Source organism: Xiphophorus hellerii, chromosome 22, assembly GCF_003331165.1.
Source record: "Xiphophorus hellerii strain 12219 chromosome 22, Xiphophorus_hellerii-4.1, whole genome shotgun sequence".
Taxonomy (NCBI): Eukaryota; Metazoa; Chordata; class Actinopteri; order Cyprinodontiformes; family Poeciliidae; genus Xiphophorus; species Xiphophorus hellerii.
In genome coordinates this window covers 26,884,079-26,908,343 of record NC_045693.1, presented here as the reverse complement: position 1 = coordinate 26,908,343, position 24,265 = coordinate 26,884,079, and the positions used below count along the sequence as shown (strand labels likewise).

At 45.2% G+C, this 24,265-nt stretch overlaps 4 protein-coding genes across 8 annotated transcripts in view; 2 read left to right on the top strand and 2 right to left on the bottom strand.

The window, feature by feature from the left end:
* Window positions 1–3,079, bottom strand: part of piezo1 (piezo type mechanosensitive ion channel component 1 (Er blood group)) — a 70,529-nt gene extending 67,450 nt beyond the window's left edge. For 2 of the 3 annotated variants that reach the window (XM_032552626.1, XM_032552625.1), the window contains exon 1: window positions 2,555–3,079. In XM_032552626.1, coding sequence (XP_032408517.1) covers window positions 2,555–2,618 — 64 coding nt within the window. In that variant the 5' untranslated portion in view covers window positions 2,619–3,079. The remainder of the gene's footprint in view (window positions 1–2,554) is intronic. The other variant, XM_032552624.1, reaches the window with a different exon arrangement.
* A 2,530-nt stretch (window positions 3,080–5,609) lies between these two features.
* Window positions 5,610–12,366, top strand: cdt1 (chromatin licensing and DNA replication factor 1). Its single transcript, XM_032552628.1, has 9 exons — window positions 5,610–6,353; window positions 7,502–8,400; window positions 8,489–8,686; window positions 9,345–9,490; window positions 9,867–9,967; window positions 10,051–10,239; window positions 10,324–10,482; window positions 10,563–10,764; window positions 10,901–12,366. The coding sequence occupies exons 1-9, from the start codon at window positions 5,793–5,795 to the stop codon at window positions 11,062–11,064; spliced, it is 2,619 nt and encodes an 872-aa protein (XP_032408519.1). The 5' UTR covers window positions 5,610–5,792; the 3' UTR covers window positions 11,065–12,366.
* Window positions 12,367–12,803: 437 nt separating this feature from the next.
* aprt (adenine phosphoribosyltransferase) lies at window positions 12,804–19,455 on the bottom strand. The gene is made up of 5 exons (XM_032552642.1): window positions 19,242–19,455; window positions 18,100–18,203; window positions 15,672–15,805; window positions 15,211–15,289; window positions 12,804–14,817 (listed from the first exon to the last, which is right to left on the bottom strand). The coding sequence occupies exons 1-5, from the start codon at window positions 19,328–19,330 to the stop codon at window positions 14,678–14,680; spliced, it is 546 nt and encodes a 181-aa protein (XP_032408533.1). The 5' UTR covers window positions 19,331–19,455; the 3' UTR covers window positions 12,804–14,677.
* Window positions 19,456–20,321: 866 nt separating this feature from the next.
* Window positions 20,322–24,045, top strand: tk2 (thymidine kinase 2). Of its 3 annotated transcripts, none has more exons than XM_032552641.1 (10): window positions 20,322–20,401; window positions 20,674–20,711; window positions 20,793–20,867; window positions 20,953–21,006; window positions 22,177–22,266; window positions 22,465–22,538; window positions 22,692–22,780; window positions 22,881–22,960; window positions 23,077–23,157; window positions 23,289–24,045. In XM_032552641.1, exons 1-10 carry the CDS (start codon window positions 20,386–20,388, stop codon window positions 23,373–23,375), a joined length of 684 nt encoding a protein of 227 aa, XP_032408532.1. In that variant the 5' UTR covers window positions 20,322–20,385; the 3' UTR covers window positions 23,376–24,045. The 3 variants fall into 3 exon arrangements, with proteins under 3 accessions (XP_032408532.1, XP_032408530.1, XP_032408531.1); XM_032552639.1 differs by having other exon boundaries at window positions 20,337–20,521; XM_032552640.1 differs by having other exon boundaries at window positions 20,337–20,573.
* Window positions 24,046–24,265: the final 220 nt, after the last annotated feature.

Sequence of the window (24,265 nt, the reverse complement as noted above, 5' to 3'; positions counted from 1 at the left end):
ATTTTGGTCCCTTCCAACTACAATAAAAAACCACAGCAACTCATCTAACAGCATCCATGCAAGATGATGAAAAAGTTCTTGTTCTATTGGCAGATAAATAAATGTATGGAAAAAATAATGTCTCGTTTTAAGCTAAATAATCTGGCAATGGAGCTAGCACTTTTTCATCAATATTAAGGAATTATTTACTTAAAACAAGCTTCTGTATCTTGGTAAAAAGTTACTTGTAAGTTAGTTTTGCCTTATTTCAAGTGTGCTAATATATTTGCTCTAGAAATTAGACCAAAATTACTTGGTAAGATTTTGTGTTTCACACTGGCTTACGTCAGATTTAAGCCCGTATAAATCTGGCTTATGTCAAAATTAGATCTAGGCTGAATTCAGCTCTGTTAGTTTATATTTATGTGGTTGTTTCATCTACAGCTTCACATACAAACACACGCACACACACCCCCACACACCCACACACACACAGACAGACACACACGTCCAGGCTTACAGGACACCACGCTATCATTTTAAAAACCATAAGCAACACAAACAAAACAGGAAGTCTGGACAGACCGACTAAATCCCACCTCGATTTACTGGGACAATAATGTTGGAAGAATAAGAACGCGAGGAAAAATTCTCTGCACTTGTTTTTACTTTAGACGTAAACATCCGAGAGAATAAAGATAAACATAAAGATATTTTACATATTTGAGACAGAAACAAAACGTTCTTATAAAGCCCTCTACAGGATCGGCCTCACTAACTCGAGTATCATTTCAGTTTGCTTTCATAAATCACAAACGCTCCGTTCCAGTCAGGCAGAAACTGGGCCACCCTACTGATGCGCAACAATCAGCTGATAGACAGTCGCTCAAAGAGAATGTTTCAATTAAAACGACTTTAGATTCAACTTTTCATTTTGGGTTTTCATTTCTCCGACTTGGATTAGTTTTAGCCCCAGAATGGGCTTTTAATGGTACTGTGATTATAACAGAAGCTGGTTCAGGCTGGTAAATGACTGTATTTTCAAAGTGGAAAATTTCAATAGAAATATTTTGGTAAAAAAAAAAAAAAATTAAATAAAAGATTTTAGCTCCTGAGTAATTCAGTATCTGAGGGTGAAAAACCAGCATTTCTCTCCTTACGCTTTGACAAATTATTGTTGCCAAGCTCCTGTTTGCAGCTGTCATAGTAACAATTATTCATAGTTTCTGATTCAGCAGCTGAATAAAGGTTTGCTTCACTCACAGAACAGATGATACATTCAGGCTCCTGTTTTTTATTTTTTATTTTACTTAAAACACTTGTTCAACCACCCAGGTCCTTTAGAGCAGCAGCATGTTTCCTGTTATAAAGTCAGGACAACAACCAACGAAATAATGGACGGTTTTCAAAATGCCTATAAAAGTGTATTTACTTCAGTCAGGCTCATTATTACTTTTGTTTTTGTGACCCAAATGAAAAACAAACAAACAAACAAACAAATCCATTGTTTCCAGGGCCTGAGTGATGCGGATTGTTACTGTGAGCTGAAGGTCTGCCTGGTTTCTCTCAGTGCTTTTGCTCAGGTTTTTGTTTTCTGGCTGAGTTTGGATCAGAATGTGAAGCTCGCGTCCCACAAACCTGCCTGACGGAAATTATGCAGAACTCAGACACCATGTTAAAACACAAAGACTTATGGTGGATTGAAAAGCAATCACTGTAAAAAGCCGTTTGTCTCTCAGCTGGTTCACACACACTTTTCTCACCGATCAAAGGATCTGATGTTGATCCTAGTGGATGTAAAGCAGAAACCGTTGAAATTTCTTAAAGCTCTTCACATTTTCACTCCTAATTTGACCCTATACACCTACTGATGGCTTTCCAAATACTAACTGCTCTCTGGGGAACGAGGGGGAGGGGTGAAAAGTTTGGTTTTGCATAGCTATTTCTGAAGTATGACTCCTGAAACAGAAAAAAAAGAATGTCTTGTGTTTCCCCCTGATGGTTTTCCGGGCGTTAATCGGCTGCTTTGTTTGCGTATGCCTCGTCCCGGCTCTGCGCTTTTTCAGCGCTCCTCAAAGTTGACAGGATGGCCGGTTCCCGGGATCCTCCTTCACATTTTTATGGAGGTTCTGAATTCAATCAGGCGGACTCGGGTCCGTTTCAGTTCGGAAAAGTCAGCCTATCTCAACTGTGTTTGCGTAAAAGCCCAGTGCGCACCTATGTGCGGCAGAACGATAAGGACTTTTCCCTCTAATTAGCGCAGCAGTCTGGCCGCAAACAGCGCGAAGCTTCTATTTCCAACCTGAAGGTTCCCCGGCAGCAGCGGCAGCAGCAGCAGCAGCAGCAGGAACCAGCTCAACCCCTCTGCCTTCATGTTGGCTGGACTTACTGGAAAAATGTTCCAGTGTGTGAAAAGTTCACTCTGCAGCAGCAGCAGCTGCTGCGCTTACAGTTGCAGTTACCACCCCGTCACGGGTTTCAGCGCAACGCTGAGAGAAAAGCTCCCCCAGATCCCCACAGCACGTCCTGCCAGCTGAACCGAACCGAACCGGGCCGACAGCGGATGGGTGCCTACCTGTTAGGAGGACGGCTGGCAGCAGAACGCTGTAGACCAGCCAGACGATCACCTGGAGATCCATGTCTGTGTGTGTCTGTGTCTGAGATCAGCGCTCAGAGTGGGGCACAACCCGTCCTATTGTCTCCATTTGGACCGACGGCTTCAGCAGGACAGCTGGTCCAAACGTCCCATCAGACACGAAACCGAGAAGAGCTCCAGCATTGTTCAGTAAAAGGTCCGCCGATCCTTCGCCTTTCCTGATCTTTTTTTTTTTTTCTTTTTTTTTCGGGGCGTTTTCAGCCGCAAACCATGTGCCAACAGCGCATCCGCTGCTTTTTTTTTTTTTTTTTTTTTTGCGCCTCGGAGGGAGGAAGAAAAGTTTGAGAGCGCGGCCCGCGCTGGAGGAGCTCTGCTCAAAGTGGAAAATGTGATTCACAGAACAGAGTCTGAGCTGAGGGGCGTTCATAGAGGAGCTATTCTCCACTGAGCTGCCGCTGCCGCCGCTGATGGTCACCTCCCTGTTTTAACCAAACAGTCACACACTCAGCCAGTCTGTCAGTTAGTAACAGCTGGAGGGGTGTGTGTGTGTGTGTGTGTGTGTGTGTGGCGGGGTGTGTGTGTGTGTGTGCGGGGGACGGAGGCATGCGGGGGGGCGGGAGGGGGTCATTGCGCTGCGCCACTTTATTGTTTGGCGCTAAAACATCTGTCCTGATGGCACAACGTGTCTGCCACACCTGAAGTCAAAAAGCCACGTTATGTGTGTTTACAGCGCCCCCATATGGACAGAGAGGGTATGTGAGCGAGTTGGGAATACAATGACAGAAAGATTTAAATACAATATCTACTGACGTGGTCAAGAAGGTTGTGGGTTCGAATCCCGCATGGAGTTTGCATGTTCTCCCTGTGCATGCCGGGGTTTTCCCTGGATCCTCCCACAGCCCAAAAACATGACTGTCAGGTTGGTTGCTAAATCCTCCTTAGGTCCTCTTCCTCCCTCCGAGGCGCAGAATGCGCTGTTGGTGTGTGTGTGTGTGTGGGTGTGTGTGTGCATGGTTGTTAGTCCTGTCTGTCTCTGTGTTGCCCTGTGATGGACTGGTGACCTGTCCAGTTTGACCCCGCCTCTTGCCTGTCGTCACCAGATGTTTACAGATCAATTCATCTATTAGAAATCAGTTCTGTGAAAGCAGACGAGTTTCAACTGTACAAAGGTCAGGTGCCAGAAAGCGTCTCTACAATATTTCACCAGCACCTCCATTTGGGTCGGATGCTGATCACCTTCTCAGAACAAGTTCGGCTTCAGGTTCTTCAATCGTTCCTCTTCTCGGAAATCAGTTTTTCCAGTTGTAAAAACCATCTCAGTGAAATATTACACAATGTTATAGTAATTAAATAAAAATTTTAATGAAAAACAGTCAGGCACACACTGTGTCTCTCTATCCGACTCTCTCTGTCTCTCTTCTTCATCACTCTGAACCAGCTTTGATGATGAGGACACAGTGGGTCAGTGTAGGGTTCTTCACGTGTTCATAATTAAGAACACGTGAAAAACGTCAAAATCTACCGTCTTTTCCAAACCGCCGCATTTACCAGTAGACCCCTCTGGGAGCAGAAGTCGAGGACTCGGAGCCCACTGACCTGTTCTGAACGGGGGGACAGTCCCCCTCATGTCCTCGGTGTTTTCTGCTCTGCGTGTAACTGATGTTGACCTATGATATGACGATACTAAAATGCTGAAGCAGAGTCAAACAGAAAAGATAACTAAGCTTTTCTTTAAGATAATAAGGCTATTTAGAATCTAACAATGCACCATTCACAACTACGTCGGCTGGTTTTGGCTCTGAGGGACAATGTAACAATGTGGACCTGAATAATCTTTCATCAGGCATGATGTTGTTAGCAGGTCTGATTAAGAGGCCATCCACGCTGATTGAGCACTCAGCCTGCTCTAGATGGAGACGGCTTCTGCTGTTGTTGACCACGATGATGACTCATTCAATCTTTCATCTCCATTTCATTGCTTGAAGCAATCAGTGTTGATGAAAGCGCCTCTCTTTCTCTCAGCTCCCTTCAACAAAAACATCGGCATCGACAACTGCCATTCAAACGCCAGGTTCATGGTCCAGGTATTTCATAAAGAAAACTCTACACATGCTGCTGTACCTGCTCTGCCACGTTGCATATTTATCCCGAGAGTTCTGTAGAAATAGCCTCCTTGTCAAACAGAATACACGTATTCATATTTTTATTTGTGAACAATTTCCCAAATATTACAAGAACACTTGCTGGAATAGCTGCATTCTGTTAACAGGAACCGAACGTAGCCGTTTCTTATAGCATTTCAGATGGAATGAGAGTGGCGAGACACGAGAGGAGAAACGGATTCATTCGTTGATTAGCACCGTTTCCCCGTCAGATGTACAGGGAGCGTTTCCCCCAGGAGGCTGTGGGTTTGTGTTGTTCTGCTGTGGATTGGTAACAAAAGCCATATGCAAATGAATTCTGTTCAGTTTGTCTCTACAGCACCAATTCGCAACAAATGTCGTCACCAGGCATTTTGCAAAAATCATTTCGTTTCAGTTGCACATGCATCCCAGTTGATCCTAGTTATCAAACAGTAGAGTATGCTCAGCTAATTGTCCAAAAACACAAAACTAAAATCAACACACAGACACATCACCCCAAAGCCTTTGTGGCGATATCTGGTGATTTTAATCATGCCTCACCCTCTTCAACACTGCTGATGTCTCACCAGTTTGACATTGGATTTGTTTTATGCTGATGTCACAAATTCATATGTCTCCAAACCAAGACCTCCTCTAGGAAAATCAGATCACAATCTTGTATTTCTCTGCTCTGGATATAAATACCATGTTAAAAGAAAGTGGTCACAGGAAGCAGAAGAAACCCAACAGCTGTTTTGAAGTAACTGATTGGACTGCTCTTTGCCAGCCACATAGAGAGCTCTATAAAATTCTACAATGACTTTCACTATTTAAACTCACTTTCACTTTAAACTCAGAATTTTGACTTTAAAGTCAGAATTCTTTTTTTTTTTTTGGGTGGCCCTAATCCTCTTCCGTAAAATTTCTTTTTGTGATCAATAAAGCATTTTTGAATTGGAAGTGAATTTGAATTTGATGACATTCTAACTGGTTTAGTTATTCGTTTTTGTGTATCGTGTCACTTCCATACTGACGCTCATATGTACCAAGTGTAAAGTAGCACAGTGTGCGCATGCGTCAAGAGGCGGGCCGGAATGGGGGCGTGGCTTGTACTGATTTCGCGCGAAAATTCCACTCGCCTTCCGTCCGCAGCCTATAATACACGGCGCGGTGCTGTTTGCGGGTTCTGGTTCTGCAGCGGCGACAGCAACATGTCTCAGGCTCAGGTCACCGAGTTCTTCTGTCAGCGGAAGAGCGGAGCAGCGAGGGCCCCGGGACATCGGCGCAAAGGAGGGGTGAGAGGCTCCTCGGCCAGCGGCTTCCACCATGGAAACAAAGAGTCCGCTCTCTGCTGCTCCCCGGTCCGTGAGGAGTTTGTCCGGGTTGTAGACGAGGCGGCGGGGCTGAGTAATGACCGGCAGTCCGCCTCCAGCAGACCGGACACGGACCCGGCCAGTCCCCGGACTCCCAAAAGGAGCTCGGCCGAGGCAGAGTTCGACCTCGGAGCCGCAGTGTTCTCAGCCACGGCTGAGCACTCCTCGGTCAAAAGGAGACGGCAAGCCGGAAGGGCCAGAGAGGCTGAGGCGAACACGACTGAGAAAACAACAAGGGGGACAGCCAGGAAGAAGCTCGTCCTGCCCGAGGACACACCACAGGTGAGGCGGGAGGGGAGAGAACACACCGGTTCTCCGTTCATTCTGGGTGTGATTGCAGAACATTTAAATCTTATTAAAATTAATAATGTTTTTTTTAATCCAAATAAACCTGATTATTTGGATTAGACTGCAGTCAGTCAAAGTTCTCACAGTTCATTCTGCTTTCAGCTTTTTAATTTGCCTTCAATAAACGGGAGAAATATTAATAATGCTCCAGAGCAGAGGCTTCTAGAACCAGTAATAACAGGTCAATATTTCATGTTTCAATGTCTTCAGGGATCCAGACCAGAGCTGCAGGTTTCAGAGCTGTGATCTAGAAGATCCACTGGGATCCTGTCTCAGTGTGACTGAAGCTAAAACAGCATTGATTCTAATAACAATAGAATCACAACACATTAACTTTGTTGAAGAAAAATTGAAAAGACAAAAATGAAACGGATCCAAGGGATAAATTAGTGACTGTTTTTGTTCCACGTTAGATTATTTATAAATTATAGCCCTGGTTTGTTTCTATAATATACTAAAAGCTTGATGTTATAATGGTTAATGGTTTTGTAATTGTATAGTGCTTTATTAAGTCCAGAGCGCTTCACACACACACACACACACTCACACATGGTGGCAAGCTACTAGATAGTAGCCACAGCTGTCCTGAGGCAGTCTAACAGCAGCCTTGCTTCTATCAGTGCCACCGGCCCCTCTGGCCCCCAGCAGTGAGTGAAGTGTCTTGCCCAAGGACACGATGGCAGAGGAGGGTGGAGGGGGGGATCGAGGCAGCAACCCGCCGATTCGCAGGATGAACTCCTGCCGCTTTCACCAGCATTACCCCGCAATATTATTATTATCATTATTGTATAATGATAATAATGACGATGACTTTATTTTCAAAGTGCTTTCAAGCAAAAAATGCTAGTTACAAGAAAATAAGACAAAGTGAAACGATGCAGATAAAACAAACAGATAAAACACAAAGAAGGCAACAAAACTATGAAGTTTGTCCAAATATTTCTTGGTGATCAGCTTTCTGCTTGTTTTGATGATTCATTAACAACATGCTTGTTAATGTGAGCATGTCGATCACAGACAGGGGTGTGAATAATTCAGGGATGAAGTATATGACCTTGACCTGACCTCCCCCTGTCCACCAGGCTTTCTGTAAGGATGACATCACAGCGCTCAGGTCTCGCCTCCAGACGATCAGGCAGCAGGCGGAGAACATCGCCACCTCCACCTCTCCAGCAGCTTCTAGCCATGCAGCCGGGGCCCCCCCAACCTCAGGGCCCAAGGCCCAACCTGCATCTGGGACCACGGCTGTACTCGCGTCAGGGGCCAGGGCCCCCTCCACATCAGGGCCAAGGGACCAACCTGCATCTGGGACCAAAGCCGTACTCGCTTCAGGGGCCAGGGCCCCCTCCACATCAGAGCCAAGGGACCAACCTGCATCTGGGACCAAGGCCGTACTCGCCTCAGGGGCCAGGGCCCCCTCCACATCAGGGCCAAGGGACCAACCTGCATCTGGGACCAAAGCCGTACTCGCTTCAAGGGCCAGGGCCCCCTCCACATCAGGGCCAAGGGACCAATCTGCATCTGGGACCAAGGCCGTACTCGCCTCAGGGGCCAGGGCCCCCTCCACGTCAGGGCCAAGGGACCAACCTGAATCTGGGACCAAGGCCGTACTCGCCTCAGGGGCCAGGGCCTCCTCCACATCAGGGCCAAGGGACCAACCTGAATCTGGGACCAAGGCCGTACTCGCCTCAGGGGCCAGGGCCTCCTCCACATCAGGGCCAAGGGACCAACCTGAATCTGGGACCAAGGCCGTACTCGCCTCAGGGGCCAGGGCCTCCTCCACATCAGGGCCAAGGGACCAACCTGCATCTGGGACCAAAGCCGCACCCACTTCAGAGACCGGGGCCTCCAGCTTCACTGTGGCCCGGGCCAGAGAGCTGGCCGCTAAGGCCCAGAGGAGGAAGGAGGAGAGGGATGCAGGCGAAGTCAAGCTGAGCCAGGCTCCGCCTCCAACTCTGGCTCCGCCTCCAGCTCCAGACGGGTTAGTTGACGCAGCAGAGAACACCATGAGCCCCAGCTCCAGAACATGTTGCTTCATCAGATGTTTTTTCTGTCTTCCCTCCTGAAAGCGGGGCGGAGCAGCCGGCGTACCAGCGGTACCACACCCTGGCCCAGGCCACGCCCCCTGGCCTGTCCCTGCCTTACCAGTACAAGATCCTGGCAGAGATGTTCCGCAGCATGGACACGGTGGTCGCCATGCTGTACAACCGCTCAGAGACGGCCACCTTCGCCAAGATCAAGCAGGGAGTGCAGGACATGATGCACAGGTAGGAGGGTCACCGCACGGCGCAGCACCATGCCGACTAGGCGTCATGTACAAAAATAATCAAATATTGCCATAAAGTTTAATATTTTTGCAAAAACTGAAACCCATCTATTTAATAGATCTATTACACATGCAGTGGAATATTTCAAGCCCTTATTTTTTTCTATTTGTGACGATTCTGTCTCAGTAAGAGTGAAAAAGCAAAACGAGATCTGAGAAACTTGAAATATTACTTGATGTCAATAAAAAAATATATTTTAACCAGAAATGTCAGTTTTCTGAAAATACAATATCCCAGAGATTTTCCGTAGGATTCCTATCACACTTTTTCCTTCCACTCAGCTTTCTGTGTACGTGCTTACACAGAGTTTTGTGTGATCTAGCAGTTGCATAACATCAGGACTTCACTGTTGCATAACATGTGTACAATTAAAAGGCTTTTTTGAAAAGATATATCTGATAATTTACTAAGACACTGCATTTTTTTCATTATCTTTAAGCCACAATAATCCAAATTATAAATAAAGGTTTGAAATGATTACCATTTTGTGTAGTAACTTTTCATAGTTTCTGAAATAAAAGAATATTAGGGTGGTTTTGGGTTTTCTTTAGATGTAGCTGTGAGGATGCGAGCATCTGATTGGCTGCTGTTCTTTCAGGAGGTTTGAGGAGAGCCATGTGGGTCAGATCAAGACGGTGTTCCCTGCAGCGTTCTCCTTCAGGCAGCAGAAGAACATCCCAACGTTCAACAGCAACATCGGCAGAGGAAGCTACCAGCTCACCGTGGAGCCCGTCCTCAGCTCCGGTTGGTCCATCTGCTCCTGTCACTGCAGGGCTTCCCACTGTCCACCCAGAACCAACCCAGAACCTGGTTTAAGGGTTAATCATAGAGGAGCCATGTTGTGATGATTTCTTTAAGAAAGAGCAGGAGTTTTAAAGAGACAGAGGCCCAATTTCATGGCGTTAAATTATGAAGTCAAATTTCTCTTAGGTCGTATTTGATATATATGTAATTTTTATTACCACTGAAGGCAACATGGTTACTTGACCACAATAAAATCATTATGTGGCTTGAAAACTCATAACACTGTCCCTTTAAGGTGGAATGCGTTGGTTTTTCAGCCTCTAAACGTGTCCAGCAGCTGGTCTAATTCCTGGTCTCCTTGTCCATGTATCCTCAGACCGGAATGAAGTGAGACCTGTGCTGTCCGCCTCCCGTCTCCTGGAGAGAAGACGTGTCTTTCACCAGAACCTGATCTCTGTTGTCAAACAGCATCACAAGGTGAGCTGCTGGTTCTGGACTCTGTCGTTCAGGACCGTCCAGTAGAGGTGTACTGGCTGTCGTGACCTCTGAACTCTCCGCAGGTCTTCCTGTCCTCTCTGGTCCCCCCTGTCTCTGTCCCGGAAGACAAACTGACCCGCTGGCATCCCCGCTTCAACGTGGACGCCGTCCCCGCCGTCCAGGTGGGCTCGCTGCCTCCGCCCCCCCACACGGAGAAAGTGTCTACAGCCCAGGAGGTTCTGGAGAAGGCCCGGTCCCTCATCACCCCCAAGGTGCTCCGCCAGAGGCCCTTGATATCCACGACCTGGTCGGGTTCAGCGTTGACCTTTAACCTACTCTTCTGCTCTTGCCATCAGATGGAGAAGGCTCTGGTCTCTCTGACCCAGAACGCAGGCGATGCAGACGGAACCAAACCAGCCGGTTCCCAGAACCCAGCAGCCACTCAGCCTGCAGCTCCTCCTGCAGGCCTGGTGCCGTCCTCCCTGAAGGGCGTGTCCCAGTCCCTGCTGGACAGGGTGGGTGTCCCCGCTGCCCGTCCAGACCTGCTGCCGTTCCCTCGGCCCGCTCTCTTATCGTTCCTTTCTCCCTTTTACAGATCCGCGCCAAAGAGGCCCAGAAGCTCCAGGCGGCCATGACCCGGAACCCGGCCCAGGAGGAGCGGCTGCTGATGCTGACCCGGCTGGGCGAGTTGGCCCGGATCCTACGGAACGTCTTTGTTGCAGAGAAGAAGGCGGCGCTGGTCATGGAGGTGGCGTGCAGCCGCATGGCGGCCAGCTACAGATCAGCTCTGAGTCTAGGTGGGTTCCCACGCCGGTTCTGGTTCCGTCAGTTGGTCCTAAAGTGACCGGTGATAGTGCGGTGTTGACTGGAACGCGTTCAGAGTGAGTCTACTGTCCTGACCTGACCGACTGTCCCTTTGTCTCCAATCCAAAGGTGAAATGGAGAAGCACATCCGTCTCCTGGCTGAAGTGGCTCCTGATTGGCTGAGCATTCATCCCATCAGGAAGGATTTCTACCTGAAGCTGAACAAGATGGTGGAGCTCAACGTCATTCTGGACAAACTCAACCACAGACTCCGAGAGGAGGAGAGACTCTGACAGGACTGGACCTTCTGCCTCCGGATATAAACTGCTAATTTCCTGAGAGTTTCTCAGATTGTTGCAACATGAAGATGATCTCAGTTGGAGAGACGACTTTTTCTAAACCTCATGACGTGTAGACCCAGCCTGGTTCTGGTGTCCAGCCTCCTGCGATGGAGAAAGATTTTTTTTTTGTTTATTTTTTCTGAAGGAGGAATGTTGGATTGTTGACTTGATGTCCCTTAGGATCAAGTGAAATCAGGAGTGCCGCATGTTTCTACGACAACCATTGAGCCTACCGTCATCCTCACACACACTGTGTGTGTTGTAAAGTGTCATGTTCCCAGTTTGTTACACAGTACAGGCTCAAGTTCCAGTTAAATGTGTGAAACAGCCAGTGTGTTCCTGTAGCCTCACGGTGTAGCCATTTAGCTTCCCTTCAGACTGAGCTTCCTGCTCTCTGATTGGCCAACACCTGTACAGGTGATGATCCCACAGCAGCATCACTATAGAGGTGCATCTCAGTAAATAAACACATTAAAAAGTTGACTTCTTTCAATAATTCTGTTACAAATTTGACCTCATGTGTTTATTACACACAGCTTGATGCAAGTTTAGCAAAACGTTTGAGCCACTGGGCAATTTTAGGTGTTTTACACGATGAAGAAAAATTTAATAAAACCAACATTAAAGGAAAGAAATGAAGAGTTTTTGAAACTTCACGATGTTCCAGTTATTAATCAAAAGCAACTCTAAACAGGTGGGTTTTTAGCCTTGATTTAACTTTAACTGAAACTCAGTGTTTCAGCTGGTTTTCAGTTTGCTGGACGTTTGTTCCAGGTTTTTGGTGCATAAAAGCTGATTGCTGCTACTCCATGTTTGGCTCTGAGGATGCAGAGCAGAGCGAAAATGTGAAGACATTGTTGCGAGTAAAGATAAACACATGGATGAGTTTCTGTAGATCTTGCTGAGACATTAGTCCTTTAATCCTGGAAATGTCCTTCAGGTGATAGAAGGCCGACTTTGTAACTGTCTTTATGTGACTCTGGAGGTTCAGGTCAGAGTTCGTTGGGTTAGTTTAGTTTCTATCTGTGATACCCGAAGCGACGTGCTGACTCTGAATCGTTCCTCATTACGTCCAAAGATGTTTCTGTTCAGCTGGAGAACACTAAGACACATCCACACGTTGATTTGTACTAAGCATCTGTTCACCATGGCTGTGTATCATCTGCGTAGCTATGGTAACTAATCTTATTTCCTGTTGTGACCTGAGCTAGCAGTACTTTGTAGCTTTTAAATAAAAATGGTTCCAGGACTGAATCTTGGTCTCATGTGGTCTGCTTCCTTGATGTTGGAGTTTGATGAACTGCAGTTTTGTCTCTGATTGTGTTGGCCATTGCTGAATAATCCATAGTTGTTGTTTATCTCGATATAAACAGGCACCTGGATAAGGCAGACTTGCTGACTTGTTTCATCCTCAGATGGACGTATATTTGTTGCTGTTCAACAGCCTCACAAACCACCGACACCTTATTGTAAACGCGCAAAGTCGTTCACCTGTTAAACTTTCCTGAGCCCCACCTCACCTCCTCATATGTACGGTTTCCAGATGGTGTGTGATTTGTATAAACTCTTTTTAGTGTTCCTGCACCTTTTACGGAACATTTCATTTCCAACCCAATTACCAAACATGACATTTCAGAAAAAAGGAGTTAAATAAAAAAAAAAGTGGACTAGGTCAATAATACCAGCACTTGTGAAAGTGTCCATGCATTGTAGGGTTTATTCTGGAACATTCTGGAAGCTCTACTGACAGGAAGTGTAGCAGTAGTGTTTGATTATGTGCATAGAAGTGAAACAGCAGCATTGCATGCATCAAGAAGACTCACAGCCAGTGAATCAAACTGCCAGAAGTTGGGAGAACAAACAAAGCTCCCCATCTAACGCAGTTTCTGAGGAACTCAATGACACCTTGTTACTTCGGCTTCTGCTGAACCGTCTTTGTCTTTTTAAAGGGGCAATTCCAGCTTTTATCACCTCGCATGTTGACAACTCTAACACTGTACCTTGGTTTAGATGAATCAGCTCTGCAGTGATATTAAACTGGAAGACTGAAGCTCCTGTTTCCAGATGGATTTAAACACTTTATGTCTTACTTTTAAAATTTAAAATAGTGATCTGGATCTTCACCACTAAGGGTTCTTCTGTCATCCAGCTAGTTATAGTTAATAAAGGTCTTCTTCCCCAAATCATTGGTGTAGATCATTCATATGAATGATTATTGCAATGTGTGTACTATATTGTACACATTGTAACAAGTACAGCGTTACTGTATAACGCTGTACTTGTTGGAGCGTTGAAATGAACCAAGTTATGTTAAAATCAACAGTTTGTTGGGGGCTTGTCTGGGATTCCTCGCAATTCTGCACGAGCACAAAAGGTTGACAGTTTCCTATTATAGCAAAATAAGACGTAAGGCTGACTTTAAAGGACAGATGTGTGTCAGCGTGTGTTCATCTCTCAGGGAGAATGTAGATTCTTAACGTAAAAATATATTAAATACATTTCTTATATCAGAATTCCTAAAGAAAAATCAAGATCAGCAGGTCAACGCTCAACAAAAACTGCAGATCAGAAATTGGTCACATTGTTTTGTCCAGTGCATTTCTGTGTTTAGAAACTCGTATACCAAGAACCAGGCCAAAACTGGTTCTTGCAAGATAAAAAAAAAAGTTTGCTTGGAGTCTGATATGGGAAATATCTCCCAAATACAGATTCAGTTAAAACTATGGAATTATTTTGGGCTGAATCAACACAGTAACATTACAAGGAGAACAGACCGGGGGATCACAGGTGTAAAACTCTAGGTCCTCGGGCCAAAACCAGCCCACCATAGCCATATCTGTGGCCCTTTAGACGTTAGAAGGTCACATAAATACAAGTTCAAGATAACAGTTGTGTGCTCACGTCTCATTTTATCAGTCAAATCAAAACTGTTTTAATTTGTATACGGCCAGAAGACATAAATGTGAAAAGATATTTAATAAAACAAAAGTATTTATTAAAAATTGCAAACTGAATCCAGAGAAAGCTATATTTTAAAACTTTACTAAAAGGTAGTTTTATCTACACATTCTGCCACAATCGTCCCTTTGAGGACATTCAAGATCTTGATGGGGCAAAACATGAAAATGAGTTTGACACACCGGCTTTAGATCGTCAGGTCATTTTAAACTTGAAACTTTTATGTCTTATAGATGAAGAAACGGTTTGGTTTGCATCTAGGACTTGATACCTAGTCCTAGATGCAAACCAACTAGGACCTCTAGGAAGCGAAGAAGATTCAGCATCTGAACAGAAGAAAATCTCAGCTGCATATAGCAGGAGGGAGCTTTGGTCCTGACACAACAATTCAATTGGAATAGAGTTTATGGATGACTAGTTCCATCCATCTGTGCTGTTGACCAGTTTCAGACATTTAACGCTAAGTTAGTCTCTTTCATTATCCAGGGTGTGTAAAAGGAGCGGAGGTTCAGGATAGGCTCTTTGAGGCTTTCTTGTTTTCTTGGCTGTAGTCACCAGGGGATGCCGCGGTGGTCCTGGCGAACCAGAGGGGGCGCTGTGCCGCTCCTCAATACTGGAGAAGGGAGAAGACATTGTGAGGCTTCAGACGGTCGGCTCCCTTCAGGTCTCTGAGTTCGATGACCACCATGCAGCCCTGGATGTCCACCCGCTGCTTCTTCATTAGCTCACAGGCTGCAAGCAACGTCCCTGTGATACACACACACACACACACACGCTAATGAAATTCAGCTCAACCTTCTGTTGAAATTCTGTCCCTGACTGCTGCCTATGAGGAAAAGGACAGATGTGAATAATTAAATTTTGACTTTATTTATTCACATGAAGCAAATACAATAAGTATTGGAACACATTGTTTCTCTTAATAAACATGTTTCTAATGTTTCTATTGTCATGAACTTCACACCAAACTTCAGTCAGAACTCCAGTAAGCCACAAATAAATCTTAAATATTCCACAAATGGTCGAAACAGGGAAAAGTATTAAGAGTGCCAATAGAAACTTATTACAAGCGTTCTAATAATACCATTTACAAACTGTCAGATGTGAGAATGAGAAAAGAAGAGCTGAATGGATTCTTACCTCCTGTAGCTAAAAGATCATCAATAATCAGAACCTTCTGGCCTGGAGCCACTGCATCCTCCTGGATCTCTGCCTCCGCCTGGAGGAACAGAGGGAATGTGGTGGGAGGCTCATTAAACAGGAAAGTTGTTCGTCTGTCTTCTGTCAGCGTCCTGAGTGCAAATAACCTTTGACCTAGTCAGGACCAGAGCTCTGTTCCCGTCTCAACCAGCTGGCCGCCCACTCGGCAGTCTGGTTCCTCTGTGTCAGAGGGAGCTCTGTGCTGCCCACGGCAACCGAGGGCATTGGAAGAAAAACCAGTTCAGGACCAGTTCGCTGACGGGTTCTGGCTCCCATTCAGCCACAGTATTTTAGCTCCCAGCATCTGGTTCCAGGCTTTTCTCCAGATATCAGAACTTGACTTGTTCCTAAGAGTTAACAACAACAACTCCCAGGGTTGTGAATGTGACAGTGTTCCTCACCGTGCCGTACTCCAGGTCATAGGCCACGCTGACCGTGGCTCCGGGCAGCTTGCCTTTCTTCCTAACCAGGACGAAGCCAACGCCCAGCCTCTGGGCGAGCAGGGGCCCAAACAGGAACCCACGAGCGTCCAAACCTACACACACACACAGACACACACACACGGGTGGGCAACAGAACGTCTCACGAAGCCAGAACAAGTCCAGCAGTCCAACCCCCATTAGTTCCAGGTGAAAGAGAAAAAAAACAGTCGAACTGACAAAATGTTGTGTTCTGTGATCAAGGTGAGCGGAGTAGCCAAAAATTATACTCAAGTAAGAGTAGAGCTACTTCAACATATTTTTACTCAAGTAAAAACTGTGCGGGGTGTGCCGTGGTGGCGTAGGGGATAGCGCGACCCGTATTTGGAGGCCTTGAGTCCTCGACACGGCCGTCGCGGGTTCGACTCCCGGACCCGACGACATTTTCCGCATGTCTTCCCCCCTCTCCTTCCCTGTTTCCTATCAGTCTACTATCATATAAGGGACACTAGAGCCCACAAAAGACCCCCTGGAGGGGTAAAAAAAAAAAAACTGTGAGTATTAATGTATTTTAGGAATAATTTGGTATTTGAACTATTCAAATAAGCAGTTCTAGGTGTTTTTAGTGGGACTTTAACTATTCCTGGTTAGCTGTTGTCTCTGACCTCTGTGCACACCAGGTACAGAGAAACTGACATTGTTATTAGCTTGTATTGCTAACAGAAGTTGCTCAGATCACTGAACACAACAACTCCAAGCAAATCCCTCTGGTCTGCTTCCTCCCTCCCAGAACAATGCTGATCTCTACAGGTAACTGAGATTTTCAACAAAAAAAAAGGTAAAACTACTGGAGGCTACAAGCTCTACTCAGTCACCACCAGGCTAATTATTAACAGTAGGAGAAGCTGATAATAATGGTTTGTTTCTGCACATAGGTCATTGATATTTACATGTGTGTCACAGTTCCACCAGAGAATAAACATGTTCAGCTTAGTGCTTCAATGTGTGAAATGCAGAGAAACACATTATTACTGGCATGTGTCGCTAATGGTTACCAAGCACAGCAAGTAGCAAAACTGTCCTGCCTGACAACCAGGGTGCTGGATTTTATTTGGCATTGGGAAATTTTAATTTCCAAAATACAGGTTGGGAAAATCATGTGCTACAAGTCCTAACTGTTGGTACTCAGTCACCATGGTAACTGTCTGGAGCTTAATGAGCAGACAACCGTCCAGCTTGTCGGCCCTTTTTGTAAAATCAAAACTGCAAAGGGGCACGTTCACAAACAGACACTGTCTAACGACAGGAACCAGCAGCAACCTGGGAGCGGCAGAAGCACAACCCATGACTGTTATTTACGGAACAGTGTTTGAAAATACAGCTCACTGTGAACCAGCTGACTTCCAGGCTAACCAGCTAGCATCAGGCTGTTCGACTTCCTTAGTTGCTGCACACAACACAGAGTGGCATCACATTTACAAAGCACATGAAAACTGCTGTGAAAACTGTATCTTATTTTAGCAGCAGAATGATTAACTGCTGTTTCCTCTTCTAAAGGGGAAGTATTATATGTTTTCAAGGCACATAGTGCCATTTTATCGCACAGTCAGGTAGCTATGTTTACTGTCAGTTGTTAAAAAATCTTAGATATATCAAATATGACTTAAAATACATTTTATTTTGTTATTCAACACCTTGAAATGGGGTCTCTACCTCTTTAAGAAACTTCTGTTCTTTCTGAAATTCCGCCTTCAGGAAGTCGTCGCAATATGGCTCCTCTGTTAACCCTTTAACAATGGTTTTACCAGCAATGCACTGAGAAGTAGCTCAATATAATGAGCTCAGCAGGTGCACAGCTCCACCAGGTGTTTGCTAATTACTGGTGGCTAGTCTGAAGGAGCCGAGCGGTGAAGTCGTGGGGGAGGGCTGCTCTGTGAGGCGGAAAGCTCGGGAACCGCAGCTCCTCTTTGGAGCTGCGGTTCCTGGTCTCGAAGGCGGAGCTAGGTCCACCCAGGTGTTTTGCACAGCTGAATGGTTGCTGTGGAGGTTAAAGGATTTCCCAAACATGCGTAAAAGAATGAAGGCAACAAGAACAACGTCTTTGATGAGGGAGTAACATTATAACACGATGTTGATTTTACATGCTACTGCGTCTTTGAAGATCATCTCAGTCTCACTCAGTTATTTTACTGTGAGAAAGTAACAGTGACGACAGTGACAGTGACGACAACCGAAGCGTTTCTTATCCAATTGGAAAGGAAGAAATTCCAGACCTGCAGTAGGAAGTGGAGCGCAGCAGAAGGAAATGGAAATAAAGAACATGAAGATGTTTTCAGACGAGGCAGTCAGGGAGTTGTTAGAGCTCCAGGTCCTGTGCAGGAGGCCCAGCGGACCTGAGGGACACGCTTACCGACGATCAGGTCCACCTGCAGCTGACGGCTCCTCACACGTTCTTCAAACAGGTCAATGACTGCTGTGAGGGCAGCTGGACTCTTCAGGATGGGACAAATGTCTCTGCAGAATGAACACGGCTCACATTAACTGGCAGGCATTTTTACCTCAAAAGCTTTGAAATATTGAAAAGAACTGATTCTTCACAGTGCAACCACAAACCTTGATTTATTTTATTGAGATTCTATATGACCGACCAACACAAAGTTCTGCGCCGCTTCGGAAGCGAAAGAAAAACGATTCATGGTCGTCAAAGCTTTTAAAGGCTAGAAATCTGAAAAGTGCGTCGTGTTTTTGTAGTTAGCTCCACTTTCTCTGATGGTCCCAGCAAACATGACAGAAGACGCTCGGTTTTCTTTTTGCTTTGTTTTGTGTTTTTTTGTTTTGTCTTATTTTTTCTGGCTGACATGCTCAAATTTGTGTGGCAGAAAACTAACAGTGCCCAGGACCCCAACCTGCCACTCCCATCATAAAACATGGTGGTGGCAGCATCATGGTGGGGGAATGTTTCTCTCTGCTGGTCAGAGTTGCTGTGAAGGGGATGAGCCAGGAGAATCCTGGAGGAAAACCTGTTGGAGGCTGAGTTGAGCCTCTGGAGGTTCACTTTTCAGATTTTAATCTGATAAAATCTTTGACAACCATGAATCGTTTTCCTACTGCTTTACAGTTTTGGAGGATTCCTTGAGTTGTTTTTGTTGTTGTTAGTACATCAGGTAAGTAAATGTTTAAAACTCTGAACACGTTGCTTCAGTCTGCAGTGGGATCAGTGCTGGAGCACAGACCAGAGGGACATTAATAACTGGACCCTGAAGAGCGCAGTCAGCACCAACAGTTCTGCTGCTGGCCTGGCGCTGACTCACAGAGGGAACTTCAACTTCAGCCAAGAGTTGAAGTTGAAGTTCACAGTTCAGCTAACGGGGGGGAATTGCTTTAAATCGTGAACAGTTCAGGGAGCTGGGCAGATCCAGCACCCTTCAGGACCTGAGCTGCTGGTCCTGATCAGACTGGACCAGTCCAGTCTGATCAGAACCAGTTAAAGGGAATAAATTCGGACTAGACCACCGGGTGGAGGATGTGTTTCAGCCTGAATAACAGTCCTACCTGAACAGGATCCCTTTCTTTGGGAAGTCTGGAAAAGCTCGGACGTGTCTCTGGACGAGCTGCAGTTTTCCTTCCGGTCCTGCTGCCATTCTTCCTGACCCGACCAGAGCTGATCACTGACTGGTAATAATCTTTGATCTCTGGTCAGGCAGGTACCGCTCCACATGTGGCACAATGGGCATGCGCTGGAATCGTCTTCTTTTTCTCTGGGTGGTTTAGTCCCCTACCGCCCCCCTCTGGTCAAACGACTCCACTACATTACACAGCAGGTTGAAACTGTTTTATTTGCTGCTTTCTAGTTTAGTTGGTTGAACAAAGTGACAAGGCACTTTACTGAACATAAGCTAGTAGTTGTGTAAACGTGCCACACTTAGCCATAAAGTCACATTTCCACCAACAGTTATTGGCGGGACGGTATCAAAACAGGATTAAAACATGAATTTATTGTTAATTTACCAAAAATACTAAAACATTAACCAAACAAAGAAGAGAAATAAAAATAAAAACATATATGTTCAATGTACTAGAGTATGCATGTGATCACAGATTAGATACAAGCCTCGCGAAATGTTTGAATCATGATTCCAATGACAAATTATTATATTTGGCTACAATTCTTCAGTGTTGATGATAATAGACTATATTTTTCAGTTTCAAAGCCTTTTTCTGCTGATTGTAATCCTGTCCAAACATTTTATTCGTCCTTGTTTTCCACACAGCTAACGTTGCCATTCCAAAACGGAAATTAATACAAATAAAAGAAAAAATAAACAAACAGAAAGAGAGAGGTGTGAAGTTACAAACGCAGTACAGCAGGTGGCGGTATGCGCGTGCAGATTGACAGCAGCCAAAGAAGAAGGAGAGCAACTTTTTTGTTTTGTTTTCTATTATTATTATTATTATTATTATTATTATTATTATTATTAAGGTACCTTAACAAGACGACAAGAGAAGATAGGGTTGTTATTGTTATATTATTTTTTGTTTATTTATTTTTAGCTTTAAAATCTGTATCTGTGTAATTTATATTTAAGAATTCCGATCCACTCCATTCCGCCAGCAGATGGCGGTTAATGCGCATCTAAACGTTGCTTGCCAACCGCCGAACAAAAGGGAAGAAGAAGAAGAAGAAGAATAGCAGCGGATGTGTAGAGGATGTGGTGAGTGTGATGGAAGGAAGATGACAGCAGCTGCTGCTCGGTTCTTTCTCAATTTCCGTTCAGCTCTCCGTCCTTCGGTTCGGAGCGGAGCTACCAGAGGAATCCGAACCGGAACTCCAGGTGTGTCCGGGCTACCGTAGACTGAAGATGGCCCAACTGTCCGCGCCTGCTAGTGTGTAGCCTTTAGATGGAGGCGGACATGTCCCCGCTGATATAACAGAGACCAGGAGCAGACGGCTGTCTCTGTCTCACCATGTTGTCTTCCTTTGAAGGGAAGCTGATGCGGAGCGGAGACAGCAGGAAGACGGTGGTGAGTCTCCAGAGCCCACGTGACTCTGATGCTTTACTGGCTTTAACCTGCAACAGCTCCGCCTCTGTCCACTGATTCCAGATCTGTGTTGAGGGGAACATCGCCAGCGGGAAGACGACGTGTCTGGATTATTTCCTCAATACGAGCAACATCCAGGTGAAGTCCAGGCTCCTGTCTGTCAAGATTCAGAGCTGGAGGAAGCAGATCCATGTAGAACTCTGTCATTCCCTGTCTGTGCCAGGTCCTGACAGAACCAGTGTCCAAATGGAGGAACGTCCGTGGACACAATCTTCTGGTAAATAATCTTTTGACAGTTCAGTTTATTTAAAGCACGACAAAATACCAAACATGGAACCTCTGAAACGTGTCCCTCTACAAAAACAAGTATTTATTTTAAATGGGTACTAAATCAGATGCTTTATATTTGAAAGCATACGACATTATTCGTAAATGTATTTCTATTTTTAAATTTTAGGGCAAAATTAATTGTTAACTTTTATAAAGGACATGCACTTTTCTACAATGAGCCCAGCTGATGAGCCCTTTCCATAAATATGGAAAATGAAGACTCAGACAAAAATAAATAAATATAAAGCACACATCTGAAGCTAAAAAAAAAAATAAACCCACTAAATTACTTAGCAGCCATGTTGGTGTCGTTCTGTTGCAGATATTCTGTGGTTTATATGAGCCACAGGACAGGGGCCAAAGAACCACATTTGGCTGTGGAAGCGCAGGTTGTAGACCTCTGTCCTGTCCTGACCCCACTGCAGGTTCTCGGGTCTGGACTCTGGCCGGGAGGCTCCAAAACGTTAATATCACTTCCAGTCAGAAGGAACATGCTGCATGGTGCCATTAAGAGATAACTTTAAACCTAAATGCGCCTTGTGTTCGGATGACTGACGATTCAGCTTCAGGAATTTATTTTGGGGTATCATGTTAGAGGGGGTCTTTCTGCATGGAGTTTGCGTGTTCTCCCTGTGCAGGCCTGGGTTCTCTTCATGTTCCTCCCACAGCCCAAAAACATGACTGTTGGGTTAATTGGTCTCTCTAAATTCTCCTTAGGTGTGTGTGTGTGTGTGTGTTTGTTTGTCCTGTTTGTCTCTGTGTTGCCCTGTGATGGACTGGTGACCTGTCCTGGGTGACCCCACCTCTCGCCCGTTGACCGGTGGAGATAGACACCAGCACCCCAATCAACTCCACTAGGGACAAGTGTGTAAGAAAATGGATGGACGTTAAAGGGGACGTCATAGTTTAGAATTTTTAGTCATTCAAAAATAGAAAACCATGTGTAATTTTCTTTCCTCTTTACATTTATGTGTGCTACCTTGTGTCTGTCTGTCACATCAAATACCAATGCTAAATAGACTGAACTTTGTTTTTGTAGCAGGAACAACTGTGGAGAACTCTAGAGGGTCTGAAGCTCCTGCAGTGAGTTCTAAGCTTGTCCTTTCTGTCTCTGCAGGCCCTGATGTACCAGGATCCTCAGCGCTGGGGAATCTCTTTGCAGACTTATATTCAGCTCACCATGCTGGATAAACACCTTTCAGCCATGGTAAGCTCGCTGTTAGCTGGGAGCTGCTAGCTAGGAGCTCTTAGGTTGTAGCTGTTAGCTATTAGCTGCTGACTAGGAACTGCTTGCTTGAAGCTTCTACTTAAGAGCTGTTAACGTGTAGCTGCTGGCTTGGAATATGGGCTTATAGTTCCAGGTGTTGAGCATGGTGCAAACCTGAGGGACTGTTTCTGGTTTCAGACTGCTCCGGTCACCATGATGGAGAGGTCGATCTTCAGCGCCAAGCACATCTTCGTGGAGAATCTCTATCAGAGGTACCGTTGTGTTTTCACCAGATTCTGGATCTGACCGATGATCAACAAGGCTGCTCTAAAAACTGTGACCTCCTAGTAGATGACAGTGGACTAGTTCCCAGGTATCAGATGCTGTCAGTAGACTGATGGGTCTTTTTTTTTTCTTTCTGTCAGTGGAAAAATGCCAGAGGTGGATTACATTGTTCTGAGCGAGTGGTTCGATTGGATCACCGCAAACGTTTCCCTCCCTGTCGACCTGATTGGTGAGAAGATTGCGTCTGAAAACTGGAACTCTGAGACTGTAAAGTTCTGATGAGTATTCTGCTTTACAATGAGGCTTGTTCTCTGTTCCACCGGCTCCAGTTTACCTGCAGACGTCTCCTCAGACCTGCCATGAGAGGCTGAAGCAGCGATGCAGAGAGGAGGAGATGGTCATTCCACTGGTGAGGACCTGGCTTCACGCCTCTGGTCCAGACAAAATGCTTTACATACCCTGTACAGCCATCAACCTCTACTATGTGTGTGTGGGTGTGTGTGTGTGTGTGTGTGTGTCCACCAGGAGCATCTGGAGTTCATCCACCAGCTGCATGAAGACTGGCTTATTAAGGGCAGCTCCGCTCCGGTTCCTGCTCCTGTTCTGGTGAGTACTGCTGCAGGCGGACCTCTGCTGTCCATTCAGCTCCTCCAGCTGAACACTGTGGGCCGACGTCCTAGTTAAATCCTGGCAGGCTGAGGAGTGGTTGTTAGCTGGGTCTGCTCTGTGTTCTCCAGGTGATTCCTGCCGACTATGACCTCCAGAAGATGCTGCACAAGTATGAGGAGCACCGGGAGAAGATTCTAACAGCTACCAACTCTTGATGCACGCACACACACACACACACACACACACATCCCGATGAGTTTGTTACTACAGCTTAAACTCTCTAGATGTTTGGACATTTTTATTTAGGATTTTTTCCAACACTGGATAACTTTGGACCAATAAGCGAAGCTGCTTATTTATACATGAGGACATACAGTATATGATGCTTCTCTGCTAAAAATGTGAAAATTACAGTGGAATCAATTCATTTTGACAACATTTTATTGCAAGAGCATAAGGTCAGTAAAAAACTGTAAAAATGTCTCGGCTTAAACTCCAGGGTCTTACTTTGGGAAGTCATGGTTACGAACTAGAAGTTTATTGAAATTCTGATAAGCTGAAAAAGTGTAATTAAAAAAAATTTCTATGACATTAATAATTACGAGATTGTTAAGACTGTGGTTTTGCTACTTTTGTTTGGCACTGTATTCATTTTGAAGTTATGCTGCTGTAATAAAATGTGAGTCATTTAAGACTTTCTGCACGTCTTTACCAGCGGAGCAGACAGTTTGTTTGTTCTTGTGGATCATCATTAATGTTTATTTGAAAAAAAATAAAAAATTCTGTTTTGAGTGGAAAACCTTCAAACACACACATAACCTCAGCTTGTGTCAAACATTCCCCCTGAAACAGCTTTTTGAATTAAAATGTTTTTAAAATCCTAAATGGAAGTGGTCCGTTTCACGTTTCTGTTTCCATCAGAACCGAGGAAGCCTTCTGGCTTCAGCCGCGAAATGTTTTCAAGAAAAGAGAATTCCTTAAACCGGGGAAGAATTTGTTTGTGCTGTTAGATTGTAACCAGGTTGCAAGTAGAACCTCAAAATGCAAAAACATAATAAAAAAATAGAAACAGAAACCAAAGATAAAACTGAGTAAACGACTGAAG